This window comes from Corapipo altera, unplaced genomic scaffold (assembly GCF_003945725.1).
Source record: "Corapipo altera isolate COAL_440 unplaced genomic scaffold, ASM394572v1 133, whole genome shotgun sequence".
Taxonomy (NCBI): domain Eukaryota; kingdom Metazoa; phylum Chordata; class Aves; order Passeriformes; family Pipridae; genus Corapipo; species Corapipo altera.
This window is the reverse complement of record NW_020884939.1, coordinates 1743481-1759034: the sequence shown is the minus strand read 5'-3', so window position 1 is coordinate 1759034 and position 15554 is coordinate 1743481. Positions and strand designations below refer to the sequence as shown.

At 49.4% G+C, this 15554-nt stretch overlaps 1 protein-coding gene across 16 annotated transcripts in view; it reads right to left on the bottom strand.

The window, feature by feature from the left end:
• COL13A1 (collagen type XIII alpha 1 chain) overlaps positions 1 to 15554 on the bottom strand; it is an 87510-nt gene that overhangs the window by 26753 nt on the left and 45203 nt on the right. For 8 of the 16 annotated variants that reach the window (XM_027661000.1, XM_027661005.1, XM_027661008.1 and 5 more), the window contains 8 exons: positions 12700 to 12765; positions 9059 to 9175; positions 8550 to 8591; positions 7680 to 7706; positions 6900 to 6935; positions 5572 to 5634; positions 4944 to 4970; positions 1166 to 1210 (listed from right to left, as the gene is read on the bottom strand). In XM_027661000.1, the coding sequence (XP_027516801.1) occupies positions 1166 to 1210; positions 4944 to 4970; positions 5572 to 5634; positions 6900 to 6935; positions 7680 to 7706; positions 8550 to 8591; positions 9059 to 9175; positions 12700 to 12765 (423 nt within the window). Of the gene's footprint in view, positions 1 to 1165; positions 1211 to 4943; positions 4971 to 5571; positions 5635 to 6899; positions 6936 to 7679; positions 7707 to 8549; positions 8592 to 9058; positions 9176 to 12699; positions 12766 to 14224; positions 14282 to 15554 lie in introns of all 16 variants that reach the window. The other 8 variants (XM_027661011.1, XM_027661014.1, XM_027661015.1 and 5 more) reach the window with 4 other exon arrangements.

Below are 15554 nucleotides of genomic sequence, written 5' to 3'. Positions count from 1 at the left end.
AACCCTGCAGTAAAACATTTTCAGGAGAGCTCTGAAGCCACACATCTGCCACTCAGGTGTCATTCTGCAGCACAGAGCGAGGCACTGCCACAGGACAGTGGGGTCCAGCCTGCCCTGCCATCCCAGACGGGAGCCTCGGAGCCCCCGGCAGCTGCTCCCATAGGCACTGCCACATTGCCCTCGATAGCACTAATGCAAAAAGCAGGTCTCCCTATCAACCCTCTGCTCTGAAATCTCTGAATGCCCTGTATTAGTAGTAGTTAGGTCCTGGCATAAAGGTCAAGTTACAAAAACAAATATGAGGGTCAACTAAGGAGAGGGCAGGGAGTGAAGTGGTGTTAGAAGTCAGGAAACGTGAGGGACTGGGATGTAGCACAAGGCAGAGAGGAGGACTGGGAGCCAAGTTGAAAGTGAAAAGAGCTTGGAAAAGTTCAAACAAGGAGGAGTGGGGAGCCAGAGAGCAGCAGGATCATACCTCTCAGCTTTCTGAAACAGAAATCGGGGACAAAAGCTAAAAAACACAAGGACAGAAGATGGAGATCAGGGATTCTATGCAATAAACGGAGGGAAAAAGCATTCCAGATTGTCTCAGGGTCAGTAGGTTTCAGTGAATACAGGCTAGAGCCATGAAAAGGGATAACGTGCAACAAGCAGCTTTGGGTTAGACTTTTGCAGTGCAGGTGGGATGCCTGTTCCTCACTCTTCGGCCTTCAGATGGCAGTGAGTGTGGATGAGGTTATTCTCTAGTACTTAAACTGCAAGACACAGACATGCAGGGTTGCTCACACACTGACCCTGATTCACCGCTGCATTAGTCTGGGTTGGCCCTGCTGATCCCACATTTGCTGCAGTCACCTGGGACCCCCAATTTACAAAACACCAATTCCCTACTGGCACTGGCCGCTCTCACTGGCGTAAAGCATTAAGATCCTGATGCTGCAAGTCAGCCTTGGACTGGGCATGCCATTTGCTTGCTAAAACACTTTATCCCCTGCATAAATTAGGCCCTATATTTTGCAATTTAGAAGCAGAAATAACTCAGCTGAGGACAGTCACTAACTAACGGACACACACACAACTCCAGGCGATGCTTGTGCATCAGGGACAGGCGAGTGTTAAGGGTGAGATCAAGCAGACAAGCATCACTCCTCTGGTTACAAGGTACCTTAGAGCCATGTCTTCCTGGCAGCCCTGGCATGCCTCTCTCCCCCTGGAAGCAGAGCAAGACACACAGAGAAAGAGAGCAGGAGACAGGAGATGAGTCCTCTCAGGCCTCCATGCAGAGTGCCCAGGGCACAGGTGATGAGAAACCCTCCTGGGTGAGATGAGACATGGCCCGTTCTCCCCATCTGACTCTCACCCAACTGACTGTCCTAACCAGAGACCTTTCCCTTCAGTGGCACCTCTCAAGCCTGTTGCTTATAGCATGACCAACCCCACTAGAGTGCCACAGTCTCTGATTCCTGCTGCCACATGGCATGGCATGCTGCAGGGGCACAGGGAGTCAGTCTGCAGTGACTACAGGACAAACAAACTTATCTGGAGAAGCAGAGAATCCAAGGCTTGCCTTCGTACTGTTAGCCTGAATTTTGTCTGGTGATAACTGGAAAATAAAACCTCTTCAGGCAATCTGCATGCTGTTGTTGTTTTGTTCTGGGTGTTTAGTCCTTGCTTGGAAAGACTATTCAGCAGGGATGTATGTGTATGCTTTTTTTAAAAAGCACTGTTTGTAATTGTGCCATCCTGTGAACTATATTTTGTAAAATACCTTCTAATACCATAATACACATAACCGAGGCAGTGTGAGCACCTCCTGCCCTGTACAACATACTTAACTACCCTATTTTCAGCTGTAAAGCAATAGTTATGAATGCTTTGTAATGGAAAATGGGGACCACTCTCTCACTCTCCTTCCCAATTATGCTCCCTGGTTTTTTTTAGTGAGACCAAGCAAAGAAGACCAATGCTTTCTGCTGGGAGGCACCCACGCTGTTTGCAGAGACCATTCCCACAGGGCAGCTCTGGCTGTGACAGTAATTCCTCATCCCAGAGACTTTCCTGGAAACACTGCCTGCCTGAAGAGATGCTTAATTATTTAGCTCTGCACAAGCAAAGCCCCCTCAGCGAGAGGCAGCAGGGTAACCCCCCACAGGGGGCAAGTTACAGAGCAACCACCCCGCCCTGTGTTTTCTGAAGACGGCCTCAGCCCGCTGGCACTGCCCCGGCACCGGCAGGATCACACAGGCACTAGAGCTAATTAGAGAGTGGGAGCAGCAAACGTGACACTGCACCACTGAAGAGCAGAATGGAATCCCAGAGCCAGAGAAAAACATCTCCAAAACATCTTTAAACCCTTATGTGTTTGAAAGCCATTGTAGCGCAATGAGCACCCGCTGGGCTGATCCCTCTGTGATCCCCCGGTGCCCTCCAAGCTGCACAGGGCACTGTAGCCAGACAGCAGCAGCCCATCAAAAGCAGCACTGGAAGGGTGCAGCCAAGCCAAGAGCTCGGAAACATCACCAAAGGTGGGTGCAAAAGGCAAAACACCCACCACAAGTCCCCAGTGGGCTCCAGGAAGGCAATCAGCAGCATCTCCCAGCTCTCAGAAGCTTCACGCCGATTTAGGAAACACCTCCCCCATGTCTCCCGAAAAGTTAGGCTACACCTCTCCCCTCACACTCGCTTACCCTCCACCTGGTGTGAGCAGCTTTATCCCCACGGGGTGCCAGTGACGCCCCAGGCTGATTAGCTCGTTAGCCCCCAATTAAAGCAGACACCCTTCCTTATTGCTCCTTGAGGGGAGAGGTAGATTATGAGGGGGTTATATAGCAAGGCTGTGGGCACTTTATTTATTGCTCCTTCCTCAGAGCACGACAAAAAGCCTCATAGTACAGACCTTTCAGAAAAAAGAAAACATCAGTGAAGCTGCATGTGACAGGCTGGGGGCAGTGAGTCAAATGCTCATTCAAGAAGCCCAGGTGATCACAATCACTGGCTAATGACCTTTATGGGACACAGATTTAGGTCCTTACATGATCAAAGTACGAATCGTGGCCATAGCTGAGAGAATCTAAACTGTGCTGCATCTGTCACTGGGTGGGGAGAGGTGGTTAAATTAGCACCGGGGTCTGTGTTATACTAGCAAACCTCTTCGGGCCTGAGATGTTCTTCACTGCCAGCCAAAGCAGTGATATCCCATGCAAAATTGGTCATGACAGCTAAACCATGAATAATAGCGTTTGTCCAGAGCTCCTCAAAGCTAAGAGAAGCTAGAATCTAGCCCAAATAACTGGATCCAACATTGGAAGCATTAAAAGTCTTCTAGAATCTAAATCAATCCTCTTAGGTGGGAGACAACAGAAAGAAGTAATTTCCGAAGACAACAAATGCACGTGCTGTCAGACGCTCAAGAGCTGCTACTGGGTGAGGTCTGGCTGCTGATTTAAGGGTACCTCTGCACTTCCCTTTCAACTCCTCTGAGCAAAAAGAAAGGAAGTCGAGAGAAAAGTGATCCTGACAATACCAAATTAAAGTCTGTGTGTGAAAGAAGATGCCACTTTGGGTCTGGGGAGGTGCCCCTTTGGAGCAGCAATTTAGTAACACAAAAAAGCGTCTCCGGTTTCATCTCTGCTCTTTGTGACATGGGATGAATAAGGAGCCAAGTAGGAAGAGTGTGTCTCCAGCATGACCCTGAGTGAGGGAAGGCTTTTGCCTGTGGATGGCCCTGAGACATCACTGTAATACCTGGAGACTGCCCTTTGCCAGAGATCTAGTGAAGGGCTGGTTAGATGTGCACAAGCAGAGCAAATGTCTGCTGGCAGTGAAACATGGCAGTATAAGCAGGGGTGAAACATGACTTCCCCTTCCAGCCTTTCCTTCCCCCCGGGCTACACTCAGCTTCAGTCCTCCAGTTCTGCTTAACAGGAGAGATGAAAACAAACTCTGAGCCCCAAAACATCACTTCTGGGTGCAATTCCACCTTTATTCACACTGGCACAAACAGGAGCGATGCCTTTGTGCTTGATGGAATTACACTGATGTGGAGATGGACACAGGGAACCTTTGGACTGTACATGCATCTCAGTATTTCTGAGGAGGTATAGTTTTCTTGTAGGAAGACAATTGCTGTTGTTCTATTCAACTATGGACCCAGATCCTGCATTCCCTAAGAATATTTCTTTAAACTCCATGTTACACATCCCCGGTAACCTCTGAAGGGGCCTTTTCTCCCTTCAAACAATAATCCACCCAGATGGAAAAGATATAGAAAGTGTATGTGCTGCACGATAAATGAGCTGCATGCCACGCACTAGATACTTGAAATATACGTGTCACAGCTAATGCTTTTCCAAGTATTACAGGACCGGTCTTTCCTCGTGATGTTTTAAGATGTATGGAATGACACAGTGTGCTCTGACTGCCATGAACACTAGCCAGTGTTGTAATGTTTTAAGCACAGCCTACATTGAGTAATATACTTTAAATATATGGGTACAGTAAATTTCAGTCAAATAGATAACATCTGGGCACAGACCATATGAGCCTGTAAAAAGTGTCCAGAAACAGACAGAAATGCCTGGTGCCAAACCTCAGCCTGAGTTGCAGAGTTTGAGCGGATTTGATGCGTCAGCTAACCAGATTTTATGAGGAAACCCCAACCTAGCCCATCAAATAGAGAGATGTAACAAATCACTAGCAAGCTTCATAGTCAGAGAAATGCCTTTGGTAAGAATCGAATTCCACCGAACGGATAAAGGCTGCTTTTATTGCCTGAGCTCAGAGTGCCTGTCTGTGGTTAATCAGAGCACAGATGTGCACTCCATTAAATACCCCACAGAGCTGCCTCGGACCCAACTTCCCCTTGCAATCCATCAGCCCAAGGAGCAGTATCTATCTCCCAGGTGATCTACCGCGCCTTAGAGAAACATATTCCTCATGCCTACCTTTATGCCAGCGTCCCCTTTTTCACCCTGCCCAGCAAAAGAGAGAGAAGGGGGGGGGGGAAGAGAGAGAGGGACAGTGAACATAAAGAGAAACTGAGCAAGCAATCATAACAGTGAGGGACAGAGAGGAAGCAGCCAAAAGAGAGGTGTGATAATGCAACCCCAGGCCTCTGGTTCTCCTGACAGCAACACGGTACCAGCCCAAGCACTGGCTGCAGCCCACCCCTCCCAGGGAATGCAAGGCAGTTTAGGTTTCTGGAGTAGATGCTGGAGGTCACCCATACTAATGTTCTTCCACATGATTTGGGTGTAGAAACCGTCAAAATGTTTCATGGCTCATTCCCTCATTCCCTCAACCCTGGTGCAAAAGCCTCTAAAGGCTGGGTCAGTTTTAGTCTATAATGAAGCCCTGTGCAGGTACTGGTTCAGATAGCATGAAATCACCTTGGCCAACAATTGCCCAGGCTCCCCACTCAGGAGCAAGTGTTCCTGGTTACATGGCTCGTTACAGGCTCTAGAGAACTGCCTCCAGTCCCCAGCCTTTGACATCCTTTAGTGTGTCTCTAGCCTTGTGGGCCAGTTATCTGCCCTTGGGAGATGCCCCCACTGACTCGAGTTTAAGGGTTACCTTGGGGCCAGAGGCTCCAGGGAGGCCACGGGCACCAGGCAGGCCTGACTCGCCCACCTCACCCTGAGGAAGAGAAGAAAATGGAGGAAGGAGCAAACACAGCAGCAAGAAAAGGAACTGTGGGTTGCCAGGAAGATCAGCAGAGGTGTGAGAGGGATGTCCCACACTGAGGTTTCTCCCACACACCAACCTACCACCTGGGTCTCTCTGGGAGAGGAGCGCCATTCTGCATCAAAAAAGATGTGCGTGAAATGTCGGGAAGGGAGTGGTCCCATGTCCTGTATTATATCTGAGTTAACAATTTTCCCCTACATTTTGCTTTATTTTCCCTTTTCTTAGGATTTGCTCCCCTACTTTCATCTATTCCTTCCACCTTTCCCAGAGAAAGGTCACAACCTTGGGCTCATTCCTCCAAGATCAGTGCAGGCTCTTTGCTCGGAAGTAAATTAGCCAGACAAGTGGTTTTGTGTAAGAGGAGCTGGTAGCAGAGGCCCTCGCTGTGAGGTCGCTGCCGGGACCGCCCGCCCAGCGCACACAGAACAGGATGGGCTCCTAATGGAAAATCCAACGGTTCACCGGGAGAAGGGGCAATAAATTGTGTCTGTCTGCAGGAGTGGGCTGTGGTCTGCAGGGGCTATAATTTCCACTTCCTGACATAACAAAAACTTCTCAGTTTATACAGATCTAATTAAAAAGCTCTCAGGTCTTGCCATTTTACTCGCAGAGCACCCATAAAGCAAGGTGGAGATAACAGGGGACACAGGACTCCTGCCTGCTGGGAACGTTCACCTTCCCCTTCTCCAGCTAACATCTCTTTATTCTCTCTCTCCCCTTTGATCTTCCTTTGTGTCCTTCCTCTGTCTCTCTTTCTGTCTCTTCATTACACCCTCCGGCCTTGACAACCCTGCTGCTGATCAGCTGCTGCTGAAGGCATTCGGACATTGCCAGCTTCTGCCTCTTAACCTGGAGGAGGTTAAGGACTCTTTCCTGTATTCCAGAAAGCAGTACACAGCCAGGGATTTGGCCCTTTCCAGCCTCCTGTTCAGGTCTGGATAAACAAGACCTGCATTTCAGCCTGGAAGTGGGTGTAGAGGGGCACACACACGGGGAGTCTGTTCCATAGCTGCTGGAGAGTTAAAGACACCTCTGGGCCCAGGCTCTCCTGATGTGGGTGACAGGAGGAGATCTGTGGGCCTGCCAGAGCCCCATGTCCCGTGGGAGCAGAGCTCCACAGCGGGCTCCAGAGTAGTCCACTGATTTGCAGCCATGATTCCACAGGGCATCAGTGCACTTAATTCATATAACAGCACTGGAGCTCCCCTTCTTACCTTTCTGCCAGGGTATCCCTGAATCCCAGCCTCTCCCTGCAAAAGGCAAAAAGACAAAAGAAAGTGAGGCTTGGCCTGAGAAGGACAAATCTCTACTCTTTTCCCTGAGTTACTGCTGGGATGGGAGGGCATTCCAGGGGAGGAAATTCCTCTTTTGCTCAGAGCAACTCCACTGAGCTCCTGACCCTTCAAACCCATGGGTCACCATTTCTTGCACTGGGCTAAGTCCTGGCAGGAAAGGCACAGTAATCCCTGGCAGCCGGATAACACGTGCCAGCTCTGTGCCCCAGCTCCATGGTTCCCATCTCCTCACCCTGGCTACATATCTTAGATAAAAACTAATTAGGGTGGGTGGCTGCAGCTGAAAAACAACAACAACCACCCCCCTCCTCGCACTTTGGCAAGTGAATAAATGGGAACCCGTGGCGGAGTTAACAATAGCATTGCAAAATCCATTCCTGAAGCGCTGGGAAATGCTTTGAGAATGGAAGAAGCCAATAAAGCTGTGTGTGGCAAACAATTTTGCAAGAGGGGCTGATGAGGCGTGCCTGGCTCAGTCAAGATGCAACTCAGACGTGTCGCCTGGACAAAACCCATGAATCAGCACACCGGCTGGGCCCCAAAGGCAATGCTGAGCTGGGTCAGAAATCTTTCTCAGCGATTTGATGTAACCTCCTTTCCCCTCCTCCATCCGTCAAAATGTACACATCTGTCCTCACCAGGAGTATCCATCCCTGTTTATCACCATGCTACACCTCTAAATGAGGTGAGATGTCTCACCTTTGGTCCAGGAGGCCCAGGTAAGCCCTGTGGATAAAATCAAAACAGACACTGGGGTTGGCAAACGTAGACATTACATGGGCTGCAGGGTGATGGGAGACGCTGGCTGCTTTGGTTTGAAATGAGATGATTTACCGGGATGATTTATGCTGGTGAGCTCAAACACCCCCAATCTATTCTTCATATAGATGAATACTGTCTTAACCCATAGACTCAAATAAATCCATGTCTGTAGTGCTCCATCCCCCTGGCTTTGATCTAGCTGAATCTGAAAACCAAAGAGCTGCTTTGCCTTACGCTCTAGAACCTTTTCTGCTTCTCTGGCTTGCCTGGGAAATTTGTACCCACTGTGCAGCTCTGGAGTAAATCAGGCATTTGCAGCTTCCTCTGACAAGCTAAATAGAATATATTAACAAACAAACCACTCATGTCTTTAAATGAGAAATAACTAAACAATTTACCTGATATGAACCATGAAACATACTAGATATGTGTGTATGTAAATATAAATAAACAAAATATCAGTGGGAGAGCTGTATGTGAGTAGACAGAAGGGGGAAACTACTCTAGATATGCTCTGATGCCTATACCACCCTTGATGTTGCCTGCTTATGGCAATTCAAGTGTTCAGCCATCCTATCCTTGGCTCCTCAGAGCTCAGAGAGAAACAGGATGCTTACAGGATCCCTGACGCTGGTACTATGTGTGGAGAGGTGCTTTTGCCTCTGGGGAAAAGACCTGCTTGTCCTGCTAGCAGGCCTTGAAAACTCTTTGAGATGGAAACTCCTTTCATTCCGCAGAGGCTGCAGAGCCAGTGTGCCATGTCTCCCCCTGCAGCTCCCAGGAACGGAGCTGGTTCCTGGTACCCACCTTTCCATCTCTGCCAGGCTTCCCAGGTTCTCCCGCTCTGCCCTGTTACAAGAGAGAGGTACATTAGCAGGGGTTTCTGCCCTGTCCCCTGCCATTTAGCAATGGTATGACTTCACAAATGGTGCTTCTGTCCTCTCCCTCCTTGGCTGCTTGCTAGAGCAGGGACAGGACTTCAAAGGGGTGGCAGGGATTCTTATCAGTCAGGTTTCTGTTCTGAGCACAATTACACCCTTCGTGTTACTTCCTCTCCAGGGCCCTCTGCAGGGTCTGAGAAGGAGGAAATGAGCCTTGTGTGCCCAGATAGCAGCAGTGCCCTGTGCACACCTCTGCCTTCCCTCTCGCTCCCCTCCTTCCTGGGAACTTCATCCGCTCCACACATCCACATCCTCTGCAAGTCTCTTGTCCGTGACTATCTCAGCTTCAGCAGAGGCAAGAGAGGCCAGAGGAAATTGCCTGTGCCCCAGGGGAAGGGGAAGCAGAAGAATTTGTTTTTCAGTAATTGGACTTACAGGGGGTCCAGCTGGCCCAGGACGTCCTGGGGTTCCTTCAGGTCCAGCCGGTCCAGTGGGCCCTGGTGGTCCAGGGGGCCCCGGGGGACCTTGGATCCCCGCTTGTCCTTGTTCACCCTGTGGTTTGTAAAGCAAGAGGTTATCAGCTGGCGGAGCAAACCCTTCACACCGCCACCCCAAGGGCTCAAGGCAGACCAGCCTGGCTGAAGCAGATGAGGTAGAAGCAAGTCACAGGTTAGTGCCAGGAGAAGTTTCCAAGAGTGATGGAGAGCCCTGCTGAGGATGGCTGGGCTGCCTGGGTGGCAGGAGCCAGCACCCTACGGTTTGCAAAGACATCTGAAGCTGCCTGGTCAGACCTCTCTTTTAAAGGGATCTATAGATGACAGAGCAGTCCAAAGAGACCTTTTTCTTCATTGAGTCGGTCAAGTACAATATTTATGTGAAAGACCGACGTCTCTTGAGCCTCTGAGGAGGGTTTCCAAAGCACTTGACAGTCACATGTGAAGCAAAGCCTCCCATGACCACACTGGCACTTCCAGGCAAACCCGCAGTGTCTTACCTCAGCCTATTTTTTCCCCCATGCTATATTTGTTGGACAACACTCCCTCTGTTTTGCCAAGGACCAAAAGTAGAAATGCCACAAACCCAAAAGAAAATAACACGATCATCATGGCATTTCTGGAGCCCACCCAAAGCAGGCCCATGTGCACCAGGCATAGCCTGTTTTTCTAAGATTTAACAAGGCAGTGCGTGCCGAGCCACCTGCCATTTTAAGCTCTCTGCCACGGGGCCGTTTGAGCCGGTTCCTCCCCAGGCCCTCAGTAGCCGTTCGGGGGCTGTGGCTCATGCCTCAGCAATGTCATCTGGCCCCAAGGACCTGGACGTGGGACCCAGCGGCGCTGAGGAGACAGTGGGTTGGAAGCGCCACATTTGAATACCAGACTGCTGATCCATAATTGATGAATCCAGCGAGATCCTGAGGCACCGTGGCACCCGCGCTGCACTGTTCGTCTCACAGGCTCCCCTCCCTGGATAAAGTATCATGACAGTGATCACTGTTAGTGATCCAATTTAAATTTGAAAAACTACTTGGTGGATCCATGGGAAGCCAGAAATCAAACATGGCTGTTTCTCAGTTAAAAATCACTAGGTGTGCAGTTGGGTCTCCACTGCATTTATCCTCTCTACAGCCTTATACACTGCAGGAGGATGCATGAAATCTGTCCCCTGCACGTGTTCCTACCAAGTGTGCTGTTTATCCTGGCTGCCTTTAGTAAAACATGCAGATACAGGGATGTTTGCTTTATTTAGAATGATAGATGAAAGTAATAAGCTGCAAATTTCACCCCTTCTTCCATGAGCTTTATTTAAAAGAAAATTTCCAACACGTGGGCCAGGCTCACAAGAAGCTCAGTCATGTGTAGAGCCACAGCCCTTCTCCTGCTCCTCACCACTGGACCCACAGCCCACACTGGGAAGCCTGCTGGGCCAGGCAGGAGGGGCATCCTCACTTTCCCCCATTTTTTAAGTGTATCCTATGGCCCATGCAAGGGAACACAGGATCTTTCCTAAGCTTCACTATCCTCCACACTCAGTGCTATTCAACTGTTCTGTAAATGGTCTCATAGCTTTTAAATGTGGAAGGTAATTTGGATCTAATGAAGATGTTGGGAGGATGCTAGAGTGTATTCCTAGATTTCCTCATGCCTTGACCTCTCATTCCAACTTCAGAGACTTCCCTCCCACTCCATCTTACAGCACCCCCAGCATGGGTGCACCATGGGAAGGCAAAAGGGGCTTTTTGCCCATCTCACTTTGGCTCTCTGTCCTGTTCCCAGCTCATCTGCTCTCTGCCAGCCCAGTCCATGCTCCAGATTTAGGGCACTAAAATTCAGCATGGTGCTGGGAAGGGGTGCTGGCAGGGGACAAGGTGCTGGGAAGAGCAGCACCCTGCCCCAGCATGGGGAGCAGCTGGAAGGAGCTCACCCAAACTCCCATTCACATCACCCTTGCTTTGCTTTGCTGTCTTAGAGCGTGTTTTGTTGAGGAGAGTGCCCGTCCACGCAGATCCCTAAACACACAAAGCATTATTACCACATCATTATAGTCTTATTAATGTGTTCAGCACAAAAGGACCCCCACAGAGCTAACCAGACAGTAAGTGGGAGATCAGGTGTCATTTTCGTCAGTTGTATTCTATATTTTTAGCCATCGACTGTAGCTACTTTTCAGTTCTTTTAAACGCCAGGCAGCCACCCTGACTGTGCCCAGTACTGCAATTCTTGCTCAGCCTCCTCACACAGGACCCTGCTCAGCCCCTCTCTCAGCTAAGCCCCAGCCCTTGGGCAGAGCACTCCTGTTGATGTGCTCAGAGGCAGCAGCATGGTTTTCCTCTCTTCCAGGCGCTGGCACTACATTCATTTTGCGGCCTCACTTTTTTTCTTAGTATTCATATGCTGGGCTCCTGGAATTGCCTGGTGCTGGCAGACCTGTAGGAGCGGATTACACTCTGTTGCACTTAGAGAACGAAACAGCAACAGCAAAACAGATCATGGCAAAACTCTCCGGTGAAGTTAAAGCCTCTGCGGACAGAGGGAATTTGCAGCCCTGGCTGACGACAGGACGTAGGGCAGCTATTCAAGTTTCCCACTTCATCCTGGAGAGGAACTTCAGCTTTCAAAGCCTTCCCAAGAGGTCAGTCCTTGGCCTGGCTCTCCAGACTGTCACTTTAAAGGGCAAACAGTGCAAGCCATGGGGCTCTGTGTGGTGCAAATGCTGAATCGATAGAAACTGAACTGAAAGCATAGGCTCAACTGGTCAGGTCAAGATTTGTCCAGTACTGGGCAAGGACCAGGCACCTCATGATAAAGGTCTCTAATTGCATCCTACAGTTCCCTGCTAGCATCCAACTGTCTAGACAGGCAGCAGGGTGACAAAACCCAGCAACTTAATAGAGAGTGCCCAGCACACTTCACGGGGTAAGTACAGCGGTTTGTCCACACGGAGAGTTAATTCCAATTGATGGAATGAGGGAGCTTAAAGTGGGCTCATTAAAAGCCACATGAACTCTGACTATGGACACTCTTATTCACTATTCATATGTCCGTAATTCACTTTATGAATTAATTCCCAAAATAAACTAAACATGAATTATGGTCCTGGAAACAAAAATAAATGTGTTTACACAAAGATTTAATGCAATTTAATGAAACCATTCTAAGAGCTTATTTAAACACATTTCCCAAGTGCCTCAGACTAGACTAGTCCTCGGAAGAAGCATTTGCCTATTCATTCATCTCAGTTAAATTTCACAGACATTAGCTGCATTTCAGCAAGAGGTTTCTAACCTTTTCTGGAGATTGAATATGCAGGAACTGACTCCTTTAGGGAGGAGGCTGCTTGTCGACAGCCCTAAGAACAGTTTCATGGCCCATTTCTTTCAGTTTAAAAAACTGGCTTCACTGCATTTCTTTTTAGCAACATTATCACATCAAAGATTTCCTCTGCTTCAAAGAAAGTCCCTCAGCTCTGCCTGAAACTCTTGGAAACCCCTCTGTAGGGGAAGAAAGACAGGTAGCAAGCTGATTAATGGCAAGCATCAGGATAAGCTTAGAAACAGGCAATGAGGAGGAGAAGTCTACCTGGAAAGTGCGTCTCTTTATGACCGGAGGTGGAGCCAGCCGCACTGAATTGAGGAGAGGCAACAGCTGAAGAAGATCAAACCAGAAGGTCACAGGGCAAAGGAGGCCATTAGGGCACCAAGAGTCAGAGAGTAGCCAGGGGAGAGAACAGAGAAGAGGGGAACAGAGAGATTGCCATGAAAATAAAGCCCAGCATGAGCACAGCACAGGGACCTGCGGGCAGACCTCTGAGCTCCCCACGCTGCTCACAGAGGGACTGGCAGTGCCAGCCTGGCAGGTGCAGGGTGGTCACTCACCATCTTGATGCTCCCACTGTACAGAGCTTTTACAGCTTCCTCTGCTCAGAAACAGAACTTACCGAGGGGGTTTTTAACTTAGCTCCACTGATATCCTTAGGTAGGCACTGTTCACTTCAAGACATACCCCCACTGGCTCTGCTAAGATCTGCAGTGATGAAACTGTTTCTCTTAATTTCTCATCATCAGATTTGGGGCAACTATCCAAATGGCAGTTTTCTGCAGAAGGACATTGCCTTGGTAGCCAGTGCTTTGCTTTTTCTGCTCAACAGTAACATCACCCTCTGACTGCTTATAGCCAGGAATGCTGCCTTAGGGTACAAAGCTGACCCGGACACACAGAAATCAAATGCACTAAAGCTCAGGAGCATTTGTTCATCCTTCTGCTGTATCCAGTTTCCACTTGCATGCACGCTGCTGTCAGCCTGGCACCCACCGTGCCGGCTCCAGGCCCAGGAATGCTCCTCTGGCCTGATCCACTTTCCTGTTGCTATCAGTTTTCCATTGAAGCTGCTCTTGATTTACACAGGGAGAGGCTTTCTGTGCCCAGACACAAAATCGTGCCCGTGTGTGCCATTCCCCATGTGAGCTGTGTGCTCAGATCCCAGAGGTGTGCCCACGGGTCTCCCACCACCGTCACCATACGCTTCCAAGCAGCGCACTTTATTCCCATTGAACATTGTACTTCTTGTGCGCAGTGAAAGCAAGGATCCAGTTCTGTTGCAAAGAGAAGAGGTAACCCAATCTTGCAGCATTGTGATCAAGTGGTTGTGTTTGAATGCTTCGATCCAGACAGCCACAAGCTATCACTCCAGAAGCAGTGCTGCTGGAAACTCAGCTGGGCTGATTTTATCCAAAGGCAATTCTATCCCTTTCTAAAAGACAGTGCAGAAGGCCCCACAGCTCAGGAGAGCCAGCTGAACTGGCTTTGACTGGCTCCTCAAGTGCTGAAGGGTATCTGAAATATTATGCAGCTTACAGAGAAGCAGAAGGAGGATGCTGAAAAGGATAAGGAGGAAAAAAACAGAGGCGAGACAAGACCCAGCAATGGATTCAGGTGCAAGTGGGAGAGTTTAGTGAAGGAATCTGAAGGCTCTCCCACCCAGCTCCTGCCCTGCCTCCTCTGTGTCCCAAAGGGAAGTTTTTTCAGAAGGCAATGTGCAATATTGGAGTCACATCCTCATGCCTTTGCTTCAGAACTGGGTCACATCAGACTATTACCCACAAACCTTCAGCGTAAGGATCTGGTTAGAGCGCAGGGCTGCAAGGGTGGTACTTAGGTATTCCTGGGGAACAGTGAAGACACATGAGACAAACGGGGTCAGTTAGACACACACGGCATTTCTGAGAGCAGACGGAGCACAGCTCATCCCCCCTTCCCCCAAGCAGCACTTCGAGCAGCTCGAGTGGCCATCTCACCCCACATGTGTAGCCCCAGTGCCTGGGCTCATCCCTCACAGCAGTGCAGGCCATACAGACTTATACAGAAAAAAAATAGGAAACTACAACAAGAGCCAAGGCATATAGCCTGACTTTGTATTTCCTTCCTACAAAAACAAAGATGAAACAAAACTGAAACAACATCCCTGGTTTTTCAGGATGCTGGTTTTCATTTCCTCACCCAGAACATCTGACAAAGAACCTTGTCAAACAGAAAAGCAAGAATAAATTGCAATTCAGTCAGCTGTGTAGCATTTTTACAACATCCTAATTTTCATTCAGGGAGGAAGAAAGAGAACTGCACCTCTGTTAACTGGTCTGTGCCTCTGGCTCCCTGAGCTTGCACAGTCTGTGACCAGAGCCTTCAGCACAGCCCATTCTTGAGTTGATCTGAGGACAGTCACCCTTTCCATGAGCATGTCTCTGCCTTGGAACAACTCATAGGCTTTTGAAAATGTTGAACTTGCTGCCTCATGCAACCAAAAGTATCTCCATGAGAGCCAAGGAAACACTGCTAAGATGTGGATGCTTTGCACCCACCCCTTTCCTGCTGTCACAGCCCTGCAGCGTGTCACCCTACAACCCCAGCCCACCAAACCAGCGTGCCTTTGCCCCCGAGCCCGAGCCTAGGCTACTTCCAGGGATGCAGCAGCTGCATCTCCCTTCCCAGTATTGCTTTGGGTCTGCCACTGCTTTTCACCTTGAGCGCTGGGAGGGTGGGAGCCAAGGGCTGTAACATGACCCAGGAGCTGCTCGGTGAACACGGTTGTTAGCTTCTTTTTAACATAACAATCTAGTGAGCCCGCTCGCTAAATAAACACAGCTGACCAGCTGTTATTGCACGGGGACTGGCACATACCCACAGCTCCCTTCTCCCTTGCTGCCAGCCAAGCTCTCTCTCCACTGGCTCTGCTGCTCCGAGCATCCCAGCCCTGCTCCCTCGGGGCCAGGGACCAGAGCCCAGCTAATTATCCAGAGGCCCGTCAAAAATAAACAGAAAGCTCTTAAGCCTGTCTCCCTGTACACCCAGATTACAAATTCCAGCCACTTCATATGATGTCGTTCCAATGCATTTCCAGTGGATTTTCAGCACTCTGGTTGTTTTTAGAACTGGTTAAA